General features: G+C 39.8%; 1 protein-coding gene across 3 annotated transcripts in view; it reads right to left on the bottom strand.

Moving 5' to 3' along the window:
- Window positions 1–505: 505 nt before the first annotated feature.
- LOC107086859 (tumor necrosis factor alpha-induced protein 2-like) overlaps window positions 506–20,411 on the bottom strand; it is a 65,509-nt gene continuing 45,603 nt past the window's right edge. For 2 of the 3 annotated variants that reach the window (XM_015378085.1, XM_015378084.1), the window contains exons 4-15: window positions 14,966–15,225; window positions 14,599–14,865; window positions 14,349–14,467; window positions 12,533–12,647; window positions 12,249–12,359; window positions 11,615–11,715; window positions 9,836–9,952; window positions 6,223–6,358; window positions 5,841–5,963; window positions 4,978–5,133; window positions 3,934–4,055; window positions 1,766–2,054 (exon numbers count right to left, since the gene is read on the bottom strand). In XM_015378085.1, coding sequence (XP_015233571.1) covers window positions 1,766–2,054; window positions 3,934–4,055; window positions 4,978–5,133; window positions 5,841–5,963; window positions 6,223–6,358; window positions 9,836–9,952; window positions 11,615–11,715; window positions 12,249–12,359; window positions 12,533–12,647; window positions 14,349–14,467; window positions 14,599–14,865; window positions 14,966–15,225 — 1,916 coding nt within the window. Of the gene's footprint in view, window positions 2,055–3,933; window positions 4,056–4,977; window positions 5,134–5,840; window positions 5,964–6,222; window positions 6,359–9,835; window positions 9,953–11,614; window positions 11,716–12,248; window positions 12,360–12,532; window positions 12,648–14,348; window positions 14,468–14,598; window positions 14,866–14,965; window positions 15,226–20,411 lie in introns of all 3 variants that reach the window. The other variant, XM_015378086.1, reaches the window with a different exon arrangement.

The following is a 20,411-nucleotide window of genomic DNA, read 5'->3' as shown; positions in this document are numbered from 1 at the left end:
ATTGCCTTCAATGAAATCAGCTGGTTTTCCTTAAATAGAAAACTTTGAATCAATTTGACTGGATGATCTGGGGAACTATAAAGTGCCGTGAGATGACATGTGTTGTGAATCAGTGCTACATAAACAAACTGAAGTAAAAACTGAATTAAATTAAGCTTCCTCTAAATGTGGTATCACCATCATTAAATTGCTAATGTATTTTGTTCCTTTGCATTGTGAGAAATAGCGTCCATATTTGGGCGAATGCCCTTCTGATTTACCCTGCGTTATCTTGTGTTATACTCTACCTCATCTGATGCTGCATTCAGTTTTTTGGGGTAAAAGAGGCGAAAGTATCTTTTTAACAATCCAGGGATGATCTATGTCATCTCTGGATTGGGAAGAAGAATCTGTGGCCACTGGAAGCCAAATAAAAAGCGCAGAATACCAAACCAAGACTTAAGTTTTTTTACCGGCGATTTAGAACTGCACCAATCAACCAGCAGTAATAACTTGGACTGATAAATGTTGGGTTTTTTTGTCTGTGAACTTGTTACCGTTGTTTTGACAGAACTGATAGCAACTCAAGCTGTTTCTACTACTAGTGAAATGTTCTCTCCTTCCCCTTTCTGTCTTTTAATTTCCTGATTTTCCTGACGGTACTTTTTCTAAAGCCTCTTAGGGAACCGGATCTCAATTTGTCCAGGTGTGAATGAAACCTTCCATACCTTTTTACAGATGGAATATAGTCAGTTTCTCAACTACTTTTTTTTACTCAGGTCATCTCCATTAAAGATGCGAGACAGACGGTTACATTGGGGCTCTTGAGGGCCCCCCCTGCATGGGCCCATAAGGTCTTAGTATTCAGGTTTTCCCTAACACCTCCCAACCAACTTTATTGAAGCCATAGAAGCTGCACTGGTGGGAACTATGGGAATATTTCCCCAGGCGCCAGACGACCAGCAGCAGAGATTCTTCCTGACTAACTCAGGACTCTGAGTGTTTCTCTTTTCAACTTTGATAGAAAACAAAGTTTCACTGGATCCACCAGAATCCCAGATTAAAGGTTCTCGTTCCACGTTAACCAGACATCCTGAAGTGGACCGCATCATTCAAATTAGTTCTGGTCCAATGAGGATTCCACAGAGAACTGTTCTCCTTTCTCCTTTCCAGATAAAGTGCTCTTTTTTTTCATTTCAGCATCCAGAGTTCCTGCAGTAGAACGGAGCGGATTTCAGCCCAGATCAGGAGGATCCTTATCCTGGTTTACAGTCTGAACCAGAACTCATGACTGGTTTCCAGTTTAAATACCATATAGAAAGTTGATCATCAAATTTATCTCCAGAACTGAACCAAGTCAGCTTTGGACTCTGAAGTCCTGGAATTGTCACATGATTTGCCCACATGCTCTTGATCCATTCTTCACCATCATCATCCTCAGTAGGACTTCAAAGGCTCGTCTCCCAATCAGTGGGTAAGTACTGGACCCTTGTTTCACTATTTAATTGTCTAAAAGAACCTTGGGTCACAAGAGCCATTAAGTCAGCTTTTCTTGTCGGGTCAGTAGAACCTCGAAAAGTTTGGGAAAAAAGGAGGAACGAACATTCAGAACAATCGAAGGTGAATCCCTCTTGATGGGAGGCCTGGGAAGGAAAATCTGGATTCTTAAAATAACACAACCTGTCTCCAAGTCAGCCAGAACCAGAACAGGACCACGGTCCAATCAGGGTAAGCAGCTTTGATTCCAGACAAACGTCCTGTTCAGACCATCTGAGCTGACAGACATTTACAGAACGTCCTCCGGGTTCTCCTGAACGGACGTTCTGGTTTTGCGTCGTCGCGGCCTCAGAACGCTGACACAAGACGAGGCGGTGAGGGCGATCCGGCTCAGACCCACGTTCAGACAGTGGACCTCGGAGGTGACCGGAACCTCAGCGAACAGGGCTCGGTCCCGGGGCAGCGAGCTCGGGCCGCCGTCGCTGCTCTCGATGTCTTTGACGATGTTGAGGATCTCCTGACGTTCCGCCTGCCGGGTCATCCCGCGGATGTTCAGGATGGCCGATACATGCTTCTTCCTGAAGGCGGAAAGGGAAGAGGGTTTCATGAAGGCTGAACAGAGACGCGTTGGGGGGAATCAAATATCAGAAACACGAACAGTTCAGGTTCTGCAGATTTGACAACAGGAAGACTTCATTCCTGCTCAAACATTTACTTACCTAAAAGTATCAGTAAACCTGATATCGTAAAAAAAAGTAATAACCATTGAAGGTGTAAACAATTTGAACAAAAGCTGAATATTCTGGATGGACGGACGGATGGATGGATGAATGGATGGGTGTTTTTGTTGAAAAATGTTCTCTACCTCAAACTGCATCGTTTCAGTAATAAACCACATTCCTGTCTGAGGAGTTCTGCAGTTCTGACCCGGCCCAGTAAAGGAACCTGTGTCACTACCCGATCTGTCAACCAATCATGACCCATTTCCGCAAATATACATCCAGTTTGCCTTTGATTTTATTTTGTAAAAAGTTACTAAAACTAAAAATCACATTTTTCGCTCCTTAAAAATATTAAGCATACTAAACAATAACGCGTTAAAAGGTTAATAATGTATTTCCTGAAAAAATATATGCATTGAAATTCTTTCTGTTTTATCACTTATCTGTGATCTGTTCTGGAAATGGAATCCTACTGCTACTTCTGGAAGCTAACTTTTTCGGCTTTGAATTTAAAGTTTTATGTTTTCCTTACATGTTCACATTAAAAGTATTGTGGAGGATTTTCGTGAATTTTTTAAATAATTTTTTTATGCTCCACTTAAAAAAAAATTGGTGTGCAAGAGCATGCACAAGCCTGTTTCTCCTCGTGCATGCTCTGTTTAAAAGTTGCTGTTCTCATAGCTCATGCAAGCTTACTGTGCCTTTAACATCTACCCTAAATCCCTCAATCACTACATAGAGCGGGGACTATATAATGGACTTTATAGTGAACTTAGTTTAAATCACTGTTCGGACAGATGATCATTTCTCCATTGGTCATATGCGCGGTGCCTGTGCCATCTTTGTTATTATTCGGCGCTGTCTGGTAGCGACAGCCTATGGCGACAGTGGGCCGCTGTGGCAGCAAATCCCATAATGCTTTGGGAGGAGAGCTCTCCTCTCAAAGCATTCTGGGATATATCTGCCTCTTGTGTGGCCTTTATTTTCTTCTCATACACTTAGACACTTTTTCTTTTACGACTCTCGGCCACTTTCAAAGAAAAGCCGTAGCTGAAACCGTAGCTCACCGCATATTTACGCCTGAAAGTCAGCATGCGCAGAAAAAGAGCTAACGGGCGAGCACGTAGGACGGCCTTACATAAACTTATCACTAGAATGATTGACAATTACGAGGACCATTTATTTAGATGATCCAACTGGAAATAAAAGATCAATCCTTTATACTATTAAAATTAAATAAAAAAACTAAAATGCATAAACATGCAGAGTCTCAGAAAATGCATAAAACATTTTTTTAAGATGTGTGTCAGCATTCTTTAGTGAGTTACAGATATAAATAGCTGCTTTTAGTACCATAATACCATCATAAGCCATCATTTAAGGAACCCCGGATGTTTATCTGATAGCTGATGGTACGGATTTTGCTTCTGGGACGGATCAGGTAGTGACACCCAGCAGCAATGGACCGTAAAGTCAAGTGAGCAGGAAGAATTAGAACAACTGGAATTGGTTTGATGGATGGTGTAAGAATCTAGTACAAGTTTTTGGAACGTGTTGAAGACAACCATGATGGATTGCATGAATATAAACATCGGTCTTCATGTTGACTGAAGGTTTCCTTGAATTGTTTTTATCTTATTTTCTGGTAAAACTGTTCTTTTCTGATAATGCTGCAGTTATGGAGTTAAAGCTTCTTGGATTCTTCTTCTTCTGCTAGAGTGAACATGCCACGTACCTGACATCTGGAAACTCTCGGACCAGAATGCCCACCTCCATCTGGATGGACGGGACGTCCTCCAGCTGGATGATTTCTGAGATGTGAGACAGAGCGCTGTCCAACCAGCTGGCTGGAGACTCCTGAAAATATGCAGAAGGCATGAGGTCACAAAGGAAGAAGATGAACAGAAAAAGCTCAGCTTAACCGCTGAGCTCACAAGGCAAAGTTCTCAGAGATTTATCTTGAACTATTTATTTGATCAGATCTGATCCACGAGCCACAGTTCAGGTTTGTGTTCAAGAAACTCTTAAGCAAAAGGATAAGGATGCTGTCACTGAAAAATATGTGTAGATGCTGAAAGTTTTAAATAATATTCAATAATATAAATACATTTTGGATTTGTGTTTGCTCCTTGTTGTCAATTCATACATACATGTGACATCAGATCTTTATCTGCAAGAATGCAAGTTTAGAAGTTATGAATACAGGTTAGAAAGTTATAATTCTGCAAATATGCCGGTAAAATTCACAGAATCAGGAATCTATGAGTAGGAATCACAAATTCATGAGTATGAATTAAACACTTAAGAGTAAGAATGAGAAATGTACAAGTAAAAATGACAGATTTATGAGTAATAAACCAGTTTTTAACGAGTAAAAATTCAACATGTATAAATTACAAATTAGAAATTTACAAGCGTGAATCACAAATTTGCAAGAACACACCTCAAATCACACATTTAAAGGCAGAAGTTACAATTTTAAAATTAAAATGAACACATTTATGAGTTAGACAAATTTACAAGTAAGATTTTGAATAAATACGCAAATTAAAAAATAACAATGAAGAATTTGTGATTTGTACTTGTATCTGTGCAAAGTTTGACTTTCTAAATTGTAATCATAGCTTCTAAATTTTTTATTCTCACAGATGAAGATCTGAGACACGTGCATGGATAGATCAGATGAGAACAAAGAACAGAAATCTGTTTAGATTTACTAATTCAAACATTTATGCAAACATTTTTAGTGGCAGCTCCCAGTTCTTTCCTCAGAACTCACCAGGTCTTTGAAGAGGACCTTTATCTGTTTTCCTTCGTCGCGGAGTCGGCCAGCCATCCTCTTCCTCATCTTCATGGAGGTGCAGATGATCCTGCCCCTCATGATGGAGCGGAGATACTCCATCACCACCCGGCGGTGGACTTCAGCCACCAGCAGCTGAGGGACAAACACACAAAGGGAAGAGTGGTACCATCTAGATCAAACCTGCAGGTGGCGCTGTAACTAAGGCAACCTCTACCTCAGTGTTTCCCAACCAGGGGTACGCGTAACCCTAATGGTCCGCGGGTGCATTGCAAGGGGTACATGGAAATATTTTTTTTCTTAGGAGGTAAAATAAAATAAGGCTGGGATCTGTTTTGCTTTCTGAGGACTAAATTGAAAAAAACGAAACAAGCTTTTATCAATCAAAATTTTTTTCTTTGATTTCAGATGACTGGATGTAGAGAACAGCCTAGGATCAGCTGGTTTTCACACTGAGCTATCAGAGCTCATCAAGTTGTCTTGATGAAAACAAAGTCAAACTAATAAAGTCAGTCTGGATATATTTTTTGTTTTGTATTTTAGTTCCCAATTCATCAAGTTTAAATGTGATTATAGGGGAGTTACTCAGAGGAACTTATTTTATAAATACAGGTTGATAATATGATTTTATAACTTTTATGTTGTTTTTTCTATTTGTGATGGAAAGCATATCATTTTAAAAATGAAAAGCTAAAATTAAAAAATGAATTAAAACAGACTTTATTTCAGTTACTGTAAGTTCCACTTTTGGAAAATCATCAGTACTGACAGAGAGGTATACGTGAGGAAAAATTGCCCAAAGGGAAACACAAGTCAAAAAGGTTTGTGAAACACTGATCTACCTGATAGGGAGGATCGTCCATCCTGCGGTACTTCTTGAAGTCTTCCTTGATCAGAGCCTCGATCTGCTCATAAGGCTCCGTGTTGGTCAGCCATTTCCTCTTCACCAGGCGCTCAAAGAACAGCTGCAGCATGGAAAAATACAAAAACCTTCATCATCACCATCATCATAACATCATTGGCACGGAGCAAATGGCTTCTCTGGATGAGTGGCGCTGGATGGTCGCCAATCAGATCGCAGATACACTTTACTGATAAAGCAGCTTTTGATTTCTACTGTTAGTAGAAATCAAATGTCAGCGATTGAGAAATGTTCCTGGTTCTGCAAACTGAAATGTTTCTTAAACTGCGTGTGTGTGTGCGTGTGGGGGGGTTCAGTTGTACCCTGATGTGCAGGTAGAGCCGCTCTGACAGAACTCTGACCCCCTGCTGAACGATGTTATCCAGAGACTTGTTGGCTCGCCGCAGAGACTCCTCGCTGACAGACGGGTCACACTGTGCACATCGCTGCACGAAGCCTCTGCTCACACAGAAACACACAGGAAGTTACACAATCTTTTAGTCCCAGTAGATCTTCTGATTGGAGAAACAAAAACACAACGGTGTATAATACAGCAATAAACAAGGCTGGTGATCAGGGAGCTTTTACAACATTAATAAACACAGAGGGAAGCTCAGCAAACAGGCTTTAGACAGCCCATTAACTCCCAGTTTACCACCCAGTAACACTGGAACTTTAACCATGAGAACCTAAGAGGAACTTAAGCCCTGCATTCATGATTAAACCTAAACATTTCATTGAAGAGAAGTTCACACTCTGTCTGAATGTTGAACCTTTATGTTACCCTAAAGCTTAAAGGTACATGGTCACTTTATCGCACACTAAATTTATACCAAAGTAACTCACTCTGAAGGGTTACCTTTTTCTGGGGGATTACTGCTACCTGCAGGTTTATTGTTTGTTATTTTTGTGTTTTACGCTTTGGTTCTGCTTAGTTTGTTAGAAAATAAAGTCCCTGGTGTATATATATACTATAACCAATGAGGTAGGATACTGTGCCTCTGCCTAGGGGGTGTAAACAAGGAAGTAATGCAGCTAAACTACTTAGCTCCTGCCAGCAAAGTTGTAAAAATGTAGAAAAGTCAAATATCCAGAGGAAAATTATCTTGGATTGGGCAGCGACAAACAATCAGATCCAGTTCTAACATTTTTAATTCTCCCAGAATCGTTCAAACTTTACATTTTCGATTACGAGTTTCGATGCCGACCTGAAATAGAAGCTGCCTGATATCAATAAAGAAGATTCCGCAGGAATGTTTAAGAAAATATCTGGTTGTTTGGGAAATATTTTGCAGGACGGCACATGGCCTACATGATTAAACAACGGCGGACATATGAGTTGTGTTTTAAGATAGACTCCCTGAGGAAAACCTTCCTCCTCTTAATACTTGGCGAAGCCTTCAAAGAAAGAATTAAGACTTTTTATCCTTTCTTCCTCTAATTTATGTATTAACAAATAATTTAAAGTGAAACTTCATCCGTTTATTTTATTTAGGATGTTTTATATGATGAAACCCAGTAACTGAACGTTCTTAGCTATCATCTATTGTTCATCTGTCCACTAAATTAAGACGTCACTACTTCCACATGTATTTGAGTGGAAGTGAGGTGCAGCAAACCTTGCTTAGGATATAAACCCTGTAGGGATGCCTTCCTGATGCACTGCATTTTCCTGCATCAGCTCCTACACTCAGTCTTAAACCACCTTAAAGCACCTGCAGACCCAGACCCACCCACTATTGATGTATGGATTGAAATTGTTTAGCAGATTTATGTGATGGAAAATATCTGTTTTTAGCTCCAATTAGAAAAAGAACAATTTTATAAGATTTGGTCCAAATGGACTGAGTACGTGAAATCAATTAGATCTGACTTCATTTGATTGTTCTTCTGAAATATGTCTTGCCCTCTTATGTCTTTGTGGTTTTTATTACCCGAGGTGGTGCAATCCCCATTACTGTTTAATTCTGTTCATTTTTGTTATCTTGTACAATTAAGTCAGAGATATCGGTAAAAAAATACCAGAAAAGCAACATGGACAAAATCACTTGGACTTTCTGCTTCTCATATCCTCAGTTATAATCTTAAATGGATGAAGCTGTGATTACTGATGTGATGGAAATCTGTCTTTCTAAATAAAAATAAATAAATAAATAAATAAAAAAGACACTATCACACACAGGATATGAGTAAATGTGTTTTAATGAGGTTTAAAGAAGAAAGCTGAATAGGAAAGTGTAACTCGGTGAAAAAAAATTCACAAGATCTGAAGTAGAGTTCATAGGTTTGATATTTATATTTGAAAATAACTATTTGGTCATTTAAAGACGTGTGAAGTCATTCAAAATTTCCCCACTTTCCTTAATGGGTCCTTCGCTGGTCCTTTAATTCCTTTTTAAACATCAATCTTTGTACTAAAATATTCTTTCTGTCATGATTTGTGAACATTAAGCTCTGAAGAGAAGCGTCACCTCCTGGTCAGACCCTGTAATTCAGTGAAAGGATGGAGTCAGAGTAAAAAAAACTCAAGGTTTTTTACCTTGAGGATGTGTTTCTGTTTGTTTGATAAGCGATTATCTTTTCCTTTATGTCCTGATAGTTTATTTGATAATATTAATATCAGCTGACATTACAGGACAGTGAGGTTCTATTAAGTAGCTGCATCAACTTCTACCATCTGTCGTTCTAGTAGCTCCACAGTACTGCCAGCAGATGGCGCTACCTGTGTTTATGTCTGCTCATGGGATTCCATTTCATCTAAAAAGGACAATCCAAACATTATCAGGACTGAAGCTGAACAACGAGAAACATTCTTTTTTAACCAAGCATTTTAGACTCACTTTATCAAGGGCTGCTATAGTTATGTATTTATTTTGTCTACATGTATTTTATTTATATGGTGCTGCTTTGTTTTCTATGCCTCAAATGGTAATGCTTTGTGACGCTTCACTGACAAAGGTGCTATATTAATAAACCTTAGTTATTTACTCACTTTATCGGGATCAAATGGTTTTTGGTCTTTTTTTTAAAGGCATACAACATGACTGAGCCCCTTTAAGCAAAGAATCACTTCTAAAGATTTTTGAAATGTATATATGGTTTCATATAAAAATTAAATAAAACTTAGAAAAACAGTTCACATCTTATTAAAGCTTTCATCAACATCTCTAATAGGATGGACAAGAGACCGTATGGGAGCCCAGATAATCTTTAAACAAACCAGACCTGATAAAACCACAAAATGTAACATCTGATCTGATTCAAACAAAACCATTTAACAAGTCCTTAAGGATCCCTGGTGATAAGGGCTGGGTATTTTCGTCGTTAAGTCCTGAATCGATTTGATTATTCGATTAATTTCGATTCGATCTGTTTTTACTATACTGAAAGTGGTTCAACTGTGTTTCAAAATACTCAAGTATTTAGTTTTTTCCTGTCACATTAAACTCAAAGTGCAAACTTGTAAATCAGACAGTTTAAACATGAGATGTGAACAAAACTGTCTCAAAGTGCAAACTTGTTTGTGAAAAGTGAAAAAGCCTCATTCGAGCAAGCAGAGGTGACACAGCAGACATTCATGAGCTGCATTATCTCCACTGCACAAACCATATGTGCAGTGTTTTCTGTAACAGCTACAGGGTGTTTGCTGGTCAGCCCCCATTTGTTAATGTCTTCAGTCAACCTATTGGGTATATTTGCAGCTGTCTGAAGTCATCTTGAGTGCATCTTTCCTGCTTATTTGAATGTGAATGTCACACGGGTCACTATAAAACAAATCAATCTCATTCCCCTAGACATCGATTTTTGCGAAAATGTAAAGGAATCGATTCAAAATCGATTTTTTTTACCCAGCCCTACTGGTGATCATTCGGAAAAATTGTTAAACTTTCTGTGAAGCACAGATTTAATCAACAGGCATCAATCCTTCAACTGTACCTGAAAGGAGGGCAGCAGTTGACCAAGGAGATGGTTCTGGAAACGTATCCGTCGTCATTGTCTCCAAACATGCCGCTCTGCATCCCCTCATGGAACATTTCCACTTTACGCTGGAAGCTGAAACACAGCAGGGCCACATTTCAGCAGAACATCAAAGCCTCAAAAAAGCAGCTCAACAAAACAGTTGTTATATGTAATTGCAGGAGGTCACCAGTCTGTTGGGTTTCTATTTATAAGGTCACCTGCTGAAATGCATTAAAACATCTTAGGGTCTAACATATATGTTTATTGCCCCTTGGTCAACAGTTAGCATTGCAGTAGAAAGTATTCGACCCCCTTAGATTTTTATTCTGTTTCAACTTCCATGTTTAACCTGAGAAAAAAAGTTTAATTGGATAAAGATGAACTACAAAAAAGCACAAGACAGTTTTTGAATGATAGTTTTGTTCATAAATGGATTTTTTAAACTATTATTGACCCACCAGAAAAAACACTGTCATTCTTCAGTAATTAATTAACTGTTATAAATGGTAAAAGAAAGCTTCAGCTTTACATTACCTGACACACAGAAATATTAAATAATTTAAAAAGAAACCCAAAAATCTTCATGAAAATTACAAAAACTAAAATAAAAAATGGTTTCCTTGACATCTAAAGGGCCACTAAACCATTTCTAAGGCATGGAATTCTATGGACACATGGAGAAAACATGGAACACTGTGGAACCGTCCCAATAGAGTCCAAACTACCAACGTTACTCCAGGAGTTCTCTGAAGAAATTAGAACATCTAAATCTCTGCAGGCCTCAGTTAAATTCAGATGAAGATGGTTTTTATTGTAAAGACCCAAAACCAAACCAATGCTGACCCAAACAGCTGCCTCATGTTATCCAAAAACATCTACCTAACCTTAAATAATTACAATTTGGGGATAATATTCTGTGGATAAACATGATAAAAATGGACCTTATGTTACTGTTGACCTAAAACATCAGCCCTTTGTTCTGACAGTCCAACATGGTGGTGGCAGAGTGATCCTCTGGAGCTGCTTTGCTGCCTTGGCAGGAAGATGTGCCATAACTGATGGAAATGTGAATTATGCTCCTTTACAGATCATCCTAAAGGAGGATTTCAGCTATCAGGAGAACCTTTTTAAAGAGAGGTTTTAGAGTGGCCTAGTCAAAGTCTGGACTAAAATCCAACTCATAAAATATGAGCTATGATCAGCGAAGCAGGTCAGAATTCCTCAGTGGCATTAATAAAGACCCATAAAACTTTTTTAGGTACTTAGAGGACTTTACTTGATAGTAAAAAGAAAATGGTTTGGAGAGAAGAAGGAAGACAAGTAGCAAAGGTCAGGATTTAAATGCAATACGACTTTGCATGGCGATCTACCTCTGCTCCACCGCAACACTATCACAAAACCTTGATCTCAGTTGTTCCTTCTAAGGATTTGGAGTTTATTTACTTTTTCCAGTAGGAAAAGACGAAGGAGGGGAAGTAATTAATAAGTGAAGAAAGCATTTGAAAATAGTCTTTTCTATTTCCTTTCACTATATGTATCCACTATAAACATTTAAGTTTGACAAGAAGCCAAAACAAAAGAAAACCATTTGGGGTAAACACCATTCCCACTCCGGCGTATGAAATTGCATGGTTTTGATCACTGTGTTATTGTTGTTTTTTTTTTTTTTTTTTTTTTTTTTTTTTTTTTTTTTTTTTTTTTTTTTTTTTATCTTTTTACCTTTGGATTGAAAGAGTGTTTCAGGAAACTGCGTACCTGTACAGGAAGTCAGCCAGTCCGTTCAGGCTGCACTGAGCCACCCTGGAGCCCAGACTTCTGTTAATGGAGGCCGATCGATCCAGATCAACCTGCAACCTCTGTAATGACAGCAGCAGACAGAGTTACCATGGTGACAACTTTATCTGTATGGTGCTTTTATGAACCAGGGGCAATAAAGTTAAGCCAAAGGTTAGACGCCATAAAGAGTCGCTGCCCTAGTTGCAACCAAACATTTCAATAGCTACGGTCATGTTACAGCCGATCAGCTCAAATAAAAAGCTGATAAATCACCAATTTTCCAGGTTTTTATTTCTCTTGTTGTACTGGAGGATTTATACCAATTGGGAATCTCCTCTCCAAGCATGAACCAGTTTCACCCGCTATTAGTTGTAATGTCTTGATTTGGCCCCTAGAGGCCAGCAGAGAAGCGATCAGATGTGTGTTTGAGATCAGGAAGTGGTTGATGTTGACTTTGTCTGGACGGATCCAGAAAACAATCAGTGTAGAAAATTCTTCACAATCCACCTTTGTGTCACATTTTACTCTGATTTCTGTCTGTTTGTTAATTCAGAGAGGCAGGAAGTGCAGTGTCTCATGTGCTGTTACCATGGAAACAGCAGGATATGGTTACCTGGATGACGGTTTTGGCCAATGTGATCTGGTATTCTTCGACATGCAGCGTCTCCATCCACCTTTTCTCCTCCTCCTCCAGCACCTGAGTCAGCTCAGTGGTCACCTTCGCCTGCAGAGGGAGACATTGGGGTTGAATTAAACAACAATCCTTTTATCCCCCCAATCAAATCATGAACATCTGTAGATAATTGGGGTTCATCTCATCATGTTCAGTTACTCTAAAAATTGAATTATAATGAATAGCAAAGGGGCTCCCCCTGCTGGTGTGTTGGGATGTCTGACCCGGACAGAGTTGAGGCAGTCCAGCTCCAGTCTGTCCACGGTCTCTGAAGGCAGCAGAGGGCTGAGCTGAGAGCGGTTGAAAGGACTTGTGATGCACACCGTCCCTAGAACGTCTCTGAAAAACATTTGAAACTTATTTAAGACATAAGTTTGGCAAAGCACACTTGCATTAGGTAGAAGTTTAATTCAATTTGGGGTCTGGTACTACTTCACAGTATATTTTGCCTTAGAGCATTTAATTAAAACAAATCTAGTTTATAAACAAAAATATGTTGGCAGCTATAATCCAGCACCACTGTATCCCTTTGACTTTCTTTTCTTTGCCAGTTAAATTATTCTAATCATTCTGGTCAGATTTGGACACACACCTCCAAATTGTACCTAAGCTCTGCTGTATTGTTTGCTAGATGACCGGAAATCTATATCAGCTTTTCACATATTGGAAAAACATAATTGAATAAAGAGAGAAAAGATAGTTTTACTGAGTTATAATAATTTACTCCAGTTAAGCTAGTAATTATCAATCCTGGTTCCCTAGGCTCAGTGACCTTAATGTTTTAGACCTGTGTTGGGCACTGGAAAAAAATAGAAATCTAGATAAGTCATTTTTTTCTTAAAATAAGTGCATAAAAAAGAAAAAAAAAATGTTTCTTTGTCTTATTTCAGGAGCATATTATCTAATTATATTGTTTAAAGAGCAAAGATACTCATTCCATTGGAAAATCTTCTTATTTACCTGCTCAAATTAAGGGTAAATACACTTATATGAAACATATGAAATGTTGACCTATTTCTAGATCAAAGACAGTGGGCAGTGAGGACCAGCAAAAATCATTCTAAACAACAACCACTTTAATGCTGATTTCGAACACAGCAGAGAGACTGATCAAAACAGAAAACAAACAACAGGCATTAAGCCGGGCGTACACTGTGAGATTTTTTTTCAGCCGTTGCACGCAGCTGCTTCTCACACTGTATGATTAACCGCAGGGTTTAGTCGTACAGTATGAGTTCACAGCTCACGATGCATGTTTGGCCCGACGCTCAGATGCAATCTTCCTGCTCTAACTGTACGACTAAAAACAACGTCGGACTCAGCTCTGCAGTGAGATGGAGCTGCTCTGACGCTTCTATCCTGAAGCCAAACAAATAGAAGAGGAATATTAAGCTCACTATAGTGAACCGCGCTGCCTTGCTAATTTGTGCAATTTTTGTGCTGAAAGTCCTGAAAAGAAAAGGCGACAACATATTTGAAAAGAAGACATGGCTGGGCAAACGTAGCTACTAGGGTCTGTCAATTTTACAGACAGAACTGCATTTCACTCATTGCATCCCTGCCATGCTGCTGTGTTTACATCTGAGAGGAAGAATAAAAAGAAAAATTCTTCTTTGCGCATGCACGATTCCTGATCGGGAGGTGGTCGTGGGCGGCTGATTGCCCCTCGTAATCCCCTGTACACTACACGACTCACAACCTGCAATCAGGCTGAAAGTCGGCCCGATCGAAAGATTGTCGCACGACTGGAAAATCGCCCCGAAAATCGCACAGTGTACCCCGGGCTTTAGGCATCTGCAGGATTTCTTCATGTAGCATCTTTTGCGTAAAAGCCAAATTAGCCTCTACTAGTTTCAAATTTTTTTCTTTTTTTTCATTTAGCTTTTTTCTCAGCATCCCTCAAACATCTCGTCATCTGCTTCTTTGACTTGGAGGCTAAAAGGAAAAGCTCCATGCAGCTAACCTAGCTTGAGTCTGGTTGTTCCCTGCAGCTGACCTGGACTCGTTCAGAGCTTCTGGTCTTGAGGACAGTGTCCATACCTGCTGTAGATGTTGTGCAGCCAGTCCAGCAGAGAGTAGATGTCTGTGATCTCCAGCTGGTTGTCAGTGATGGCCTTCAGGCGACTGGCGACCGCCTGGTGGTAGCTTTCCGCATACACCTGGAACAGGTCAAAGGTCAGAATGAAGAATCTCCAACAAAACCTTTTATAGTCAGCATTGTTGTTGCGGGTAAATAAATGTGGTCCTAGATGGGAGCAGGGTCCAAGTCTGTGTCTGGGATTCTTCTCACCTGGAAGGACTGGAACTCGTCGGGATAAATGGCCACAACGTTCCTCTTGGCGGCCCCCAGGTCCTCCACAACCTGAGCCCGGAGCCGGTCCAGGTACTTGTCCAACTCTCCAGCCTTGAACTCAGCTTTCTGAGGCAGTGAGCTGTCTGCTGCTTCCTCCACTGCCTCTCTCCACCGCTGCTTCAGTTGGCGCGGTCTCGGGCCCCCAGGGGCCACCCCTTCACGGCCATCCCAGTTTTTATCAACTTTCTCCTCCTGCTGCAGGACCTAAGAACCAAAAACACAAAGATGTTTCTCTCCTCTTTAGTATTACAGGAATGTTCTGCTTTTCTTTATGTTAATATCTGCCTGTCAGCAAGGTCCTCACCTGAACCACCAGGCCCAGATTGGGCCCCGCCGTCTGAGACCGCAGGGACTCTCTGACCACGGCCCACAGCTCCTTCTGCAGCTCCTCATACAGAAGCTCCACATCCTTGGCCTTCCTCCGGCTGCCATCTTTGACGCCGGGGCTGGTGGCATCCTCTGGCTCGGTGGCTGCTGACTCGTTGCACTCCTGCTCCAGCTCCAGGATGTGGGTGTCAGCCAGGAGAAGATCGCGCTTCTTCACCAGCTGCAGGATCTCCAGGACTAAAGGAGAGACAGGAACAGATTCAGGTCTCAGTTACAAAGATAAAACTGTCTCAGTTTTATCAGAGTTTAATATTACTTAAAATCGTTCTTTATAACACAAAACACACTTTACTTGGAAGGGTAACAGTTATTGAAACAAATAGAGAGGCCTAATTATATTACGAGGAAGCTGGAAGTACAACAGAAATGTTTTTGTTTGATCTTCACTTTCCAACAATCAGAACAAAAAACAAAAAAGAAAACTCCTGGGCAGCAGTCAGAATGTCCAGAGGTCCAACAAGCCTTTGAGAACCGATCTAAAAATTGTGGGGGGTGGCGGCCTAGTGGTTAGGACATAAGGCTTGGAATCCTGAGGTTCTGAGTTTGAGCCCCACTCCCACAGACTGACACTCTGGCTCACTAGGCACTGCAGTATGGCAGCCCACCGCTTCTCAAGGGGATGAGTTAAATGCACAGGTAAATTTCTCCAGTGTGAGATCAATTAAGTTCAATTATTATTACCATTAATGAAATGTCCTATAGAGAGAATTCAAAAGGTCCAACATGGGGGCAACAAGCATCCTCTGACCAAGGATGGCAGAAATGTTTAGAAAGTTTTAACTTAAATAACTAAAAATAATAATAATTTTTATAAATAGTCAAAAGTCAAAAGTTGTTTTGGACTTTTTTTTTGCTACTTAACAGTCAGAAACAGTCTGAAAAAAAGTCAAATATGAAAAATACAATCTTATCGGGACGTTACCAAACAAAGCCAGTCAGACCCAAGATTAAATATTTCATGCATAAATCCAACAAAGTGTTTTTTCGAACATTTTTACCAGATTTAACATATTTTTCGTTTTTTAAACCATTTTCTAATACAACAATCAAAAAACTTTTTGCAAAACCTGAAAGGTCAAGAAGTCATTTAGTCAGATTAATTTGACTTTAAAATTTGTGATGCAAAGATGTGAAACTGCAGCTGATGGTCCACATCCTGACTAAACAGGCCGTAAGGACTGCAGCAGTCATGGTAAATAATGTTTATCATCACATCAGCAGCCTGAATGCGGGACATGAAGGGACATGAATCTTTCTCTACATCTGAACGAGAAATCTTTCAGAATAAAAGCCTTTAGTGTGTTTATGGAAGGAAGAGTTGAAGCATCCAGATGTTGTCCAGTTGTTCCACCTCAAAGTGGACAGAGGAAGAGGAGCACACAGAGGAAGAGTATATTTCTAAAACAGAACAAAGAGAGTGGAACCACTCAGCTTTGAACTCTTCTCTCTAGTTCTTGGTTCTTGAGTGAGATCATTTTTATTTTATTTTAAAAAAAAGATCTCCAACTGAAGCATTCACAACAGAGGCTTTCCTTTGCGACAGTAACTTTATCCTGAAAACTACAGGAAAGGAAGCTAAAAAGGCCACATGGCTGCAGAACAAGCCCGCATCATCATTCCCCCACCCCTGTGCTTTGCTACCTTTAACTTCCAAACTGGATCCTTTAGAGTCTGAGACAGAGCTTTTTAATCTTCTGTCATTTCTCTTAGCTTCTCAAGCTGACCTTGGACTAAATCTGTCTGGACGTCCTGGGAAGCCCGGCCTCTGTCTGAAATGTTCTCCTCTCATGAATAAGGTTCTCTTTGCAGGTTGATGGACTTCACACAGTTTGGAAATTGCATAATAAATGAGTCTGAAGCAACCCCACCTTCTTTAAAGTCCTGTTACCTTGTAAATTGCTTTAGTCTGATGATACTTAAACCTCAGTCTTAAAAATTGTGATGGTTTTGCACAATGTGGCTCAGAATCCCCCTAACAAACTTTAGGAGTTCATTAAGGGAGATTTCTTGTTTTTTTTTAGCTCATAAATATATAAGATTTATATACCATTCATGTATAAGAATCCCCCACTGCTCTCAATCAAATCCTGTTTGGCTGCAGCCCAAACTTCCTTAAACACCAACTTGTTGAATAAATGTGCTCAACCGCTGCACAAAGAAAAACTTAGACTACAGGAATTTAAAACTTCAGAGCAAGATTGAGTTTTAATCCAACCGCTTGGAAGAAAATAGTCTTTTTCTTTTGGGGAGGGGGTATTTAAGTAAGCCAGATCCTAAAGCGAGCCAAACAGACCTGGGAATGAACTAGGAAACAGGAGAAGGTCAGTTCTGAATGTCCTCACTTTGTCTCGACATGCCTGATGGGGAACCAACCCTGTCCCAGCGGGTTCACACACACGGACCCAAACACCCCAACACACACAGGGTGGGACCTCTGCATGGTGATAGTCAGCAGTTTTCAATCCTTCAAAGCAGACAGGACAGGAGCAAAACACAACTGGAGCAGCACCCTCACACACTGCATGATGTGGTCCACTCTCAGCTGTAAAACACAGCTCTTATTGTTCATTCCTTGCCTGCAGAGGAAATCTACTCCAGCTGGAAGAATTTAGCCCCGCCCACCTCCACCCTCTTTCTCAATTCATCACCATCATCCTCATGGTAAAGTCAGGAACTCATTGACCTCATGGCACAGACTATGTAATAACACATTTTGGTCACATAGAGGTAAAACATCAATCTGGACCAATCAGAGCTTTCCCTCATCTGGTTTCTGTGCTCCCATTGGGCGATGTCTCGTATTAGTCAAACTGTAACATCTGAGGGTGGACGTCCCAGAGCTGCCAACAGGCCACAGCTCAATCAGTCACACCAATGCGGGTCATGACTCAAACCATTTAGGTTTGGAGGCAATCAGAGCGGCAGTCAAGTTGATGACTGCAGAACTTCTGAGCTCTGTCATCATATTCGATTCATTATGCTGCATTTACAGCACATCAGGTGACCTTTAACCTTTTCACTGATGGCGTGTTCTAAAACGTTTCATAATTTATAACTAAGAAAGCACCTGTTCCCACTGCCTGTTGGACTCCATGGGGTCCAATCCTGTATGAAGAGTTCATGGATCTCAAGGTGAAGCACTAGAGATGATGGTGTCTGTTAGAAAACCTCAGGATCAGCCATCGCTGAGGCTGAAATAACTAACTTAATAACAGCCAGAATGACGTTCCTCTGTCTCTCCCTAAAAACTGAGGCGTGGAGTTAAATCATCTTAGAGGATGAGACCAGCTGACTCATGAGCTCCTCTTTTCCAAAACCTGTCAATCATCAGCTGGCCTCAGCATGTTCCAGAATCTCAGGCAAACAGTCTCACCTCCTCCACCGTTAGAATGAGTTTTCTTCCATTATTGCTGCAAGCAAACAAGATGTATGGTAAATGGAAATTTAAAAAAATCTTTATGTAAATGTTTATTTTATTATATTTTATTTTTTCCACAGGTTTGTCATGGTTTTGGTTCTTTTCAAGATTTATCTCTGAGTTTTCATTGGTCTTATTTCCATTTCAAGTTATTTTTTATTGTATTTAAGTCCTTAGATATTTCTTGTTTGCCCTCCTGTATCAGCCTCCTTCTTGCCTCTATCACACCTGCTCCCAATCTGCTAATTAGCCTGGTCTTTGTTTTTCTCTCCCTTTTACCTCCTCCTGTTCAGTCACAGTTGGCTGGTTTGTCGTCATCTCTTTGCCCCCTTGTCATGACGTGAGTAGTCCTGGTTTTAAGTAGTTTTGGATTTTTGTGGATTCATGGTTTTTATTAGTGATGGTGAGCTGAAGGCTCATGAGGCATTGAACCGTTTGGCCAAATTGCTTCAACGATCCCCACAGTTCATGAGGCTTCATGTGAACATGTCACCACCTACTGGTGGAAAACAGAACTACAGTTTGTAATAAAATCTGTTTTTTTTTTTTTGCAACTGTTTTTCTTTTTTTTCCCCTTTTAAGTTCCCTTGAAATTATTAATGGTTGGTGTGTATAATAAAATCTTTTGTAAGTTTTTTTAAGTGTAAAATTTCTTAGAAGAATAATTTAAGGTGCACCGTTTTTCTGCCATTTTAGTGAAATAAACTCAAGCAAACAGTGACAGTGTTAATGTAATGTAATGATGAGCAAAATGAAAGGTGTTAGTCATTTTTATTCAAACATGATAGTTTTTCCACGTTTTATGGTTGTAATCAGGTTGGAAGTTGTGTTCAACCAATCTTTTGGCTAAACCGACCTAATTTACCCAATCTATATTTTTACTCTGGCAAAAAAATGCAAATTAGTCTCATCAGCCAAAATAATTAAGTGTAATCGAAATTTTCAAAAGTCAAAGACAGGACTTGAACCATCAACCTCTAGAGTGGGAGCCTGACTGTTACAGCTGATATGTAGCTGATCTCACCCATGAGAAAATACTTCTTAACACTGACGTGTTAACGCGGGCTTTGTCGGGTGGTTTGCTCAAATTTTGATAATTACATTGTTTATTCCAACCAAATTAGCAACTAAATTGGTTGGAAAAACAACCAATCTATTATTAGAATCTATCCAAACTTTATCCAGCTGAGAGCATCTCTCCTCCAAACTCCCACATCTTAACTGAACAGTGAGGCTGTTTAGATGCCTTTCAAAATTCTTGCGCATTCTGAACCACTTTGCGAAGCGGTCACATGGTATCACAGTTACGAGGCCTCGGACGTCATCAATTTTGGCCCCTCCTCTAAATGAATCACGCCTCGACACGCGCTTCGGGGAAACGCCCCCTCCACTCGACACACGCCTCGAAGCCTCGGCTCATCTCATAACATCACTAGTTTTTATATATATATATATATATATATATATATATATATATATATATATATATATATATATATTCCTTTCTTTTTGAGATAAAGTTTTACTAATTGCATTCTTTTAAAATGGAGTTTTATAAATTAAATTGTCTTTAATTCAGGGGGCGGGCTTTCCTCTGGTGTGAAGACAGATTTGTATTGGTTTGCTACACATTAGCAACATTATTTCAATTGGTGCGCACCTCAGAAGCGAGTGTTTCTATTGGAAGAGAATGTGATCTGCGACACAACTTGAAAAGAATCTCAAAAGTATTTTGTAAAACTCAGTCTGATAAGTATTAAATCTGTAAAAAAAAAAAACTAATAATAAAAAATAAAAAAAGATTGCAGTAGTGTTCTTTGACCAACATGGATGCCTCCAGTAAAGCACAATCAAATGAAAATTGCTCTTAATTAAAAACACTTATCATTTATTGAAAAGTATGTAATCATTTTATATTTAAAGTACTTTCAGAGGTTTGAATTCT

The sequence above is a fragment of the Cyprinodon variegatus genome, unplaced genomic scaffold (assembly GCF_000732505.1).
Source record: "Cyprinodon variegatus isolate N-32 unplaced genomic scaffold, C_variegatus-1.0 Scaffold164, whole genome shotgun sequence".
Classification (NCBI taxonomy): domain Eukaryota; kingdom Metazoa; phylum Chordata; class Actinopteri; order Cyprinodontiformes; family Cyprinodontidae; genus Cyprinodon; species Cyprinodon variegatus.
This window is presented reverse-complemented; position numbering and strand designations above follow the sequence as displayed.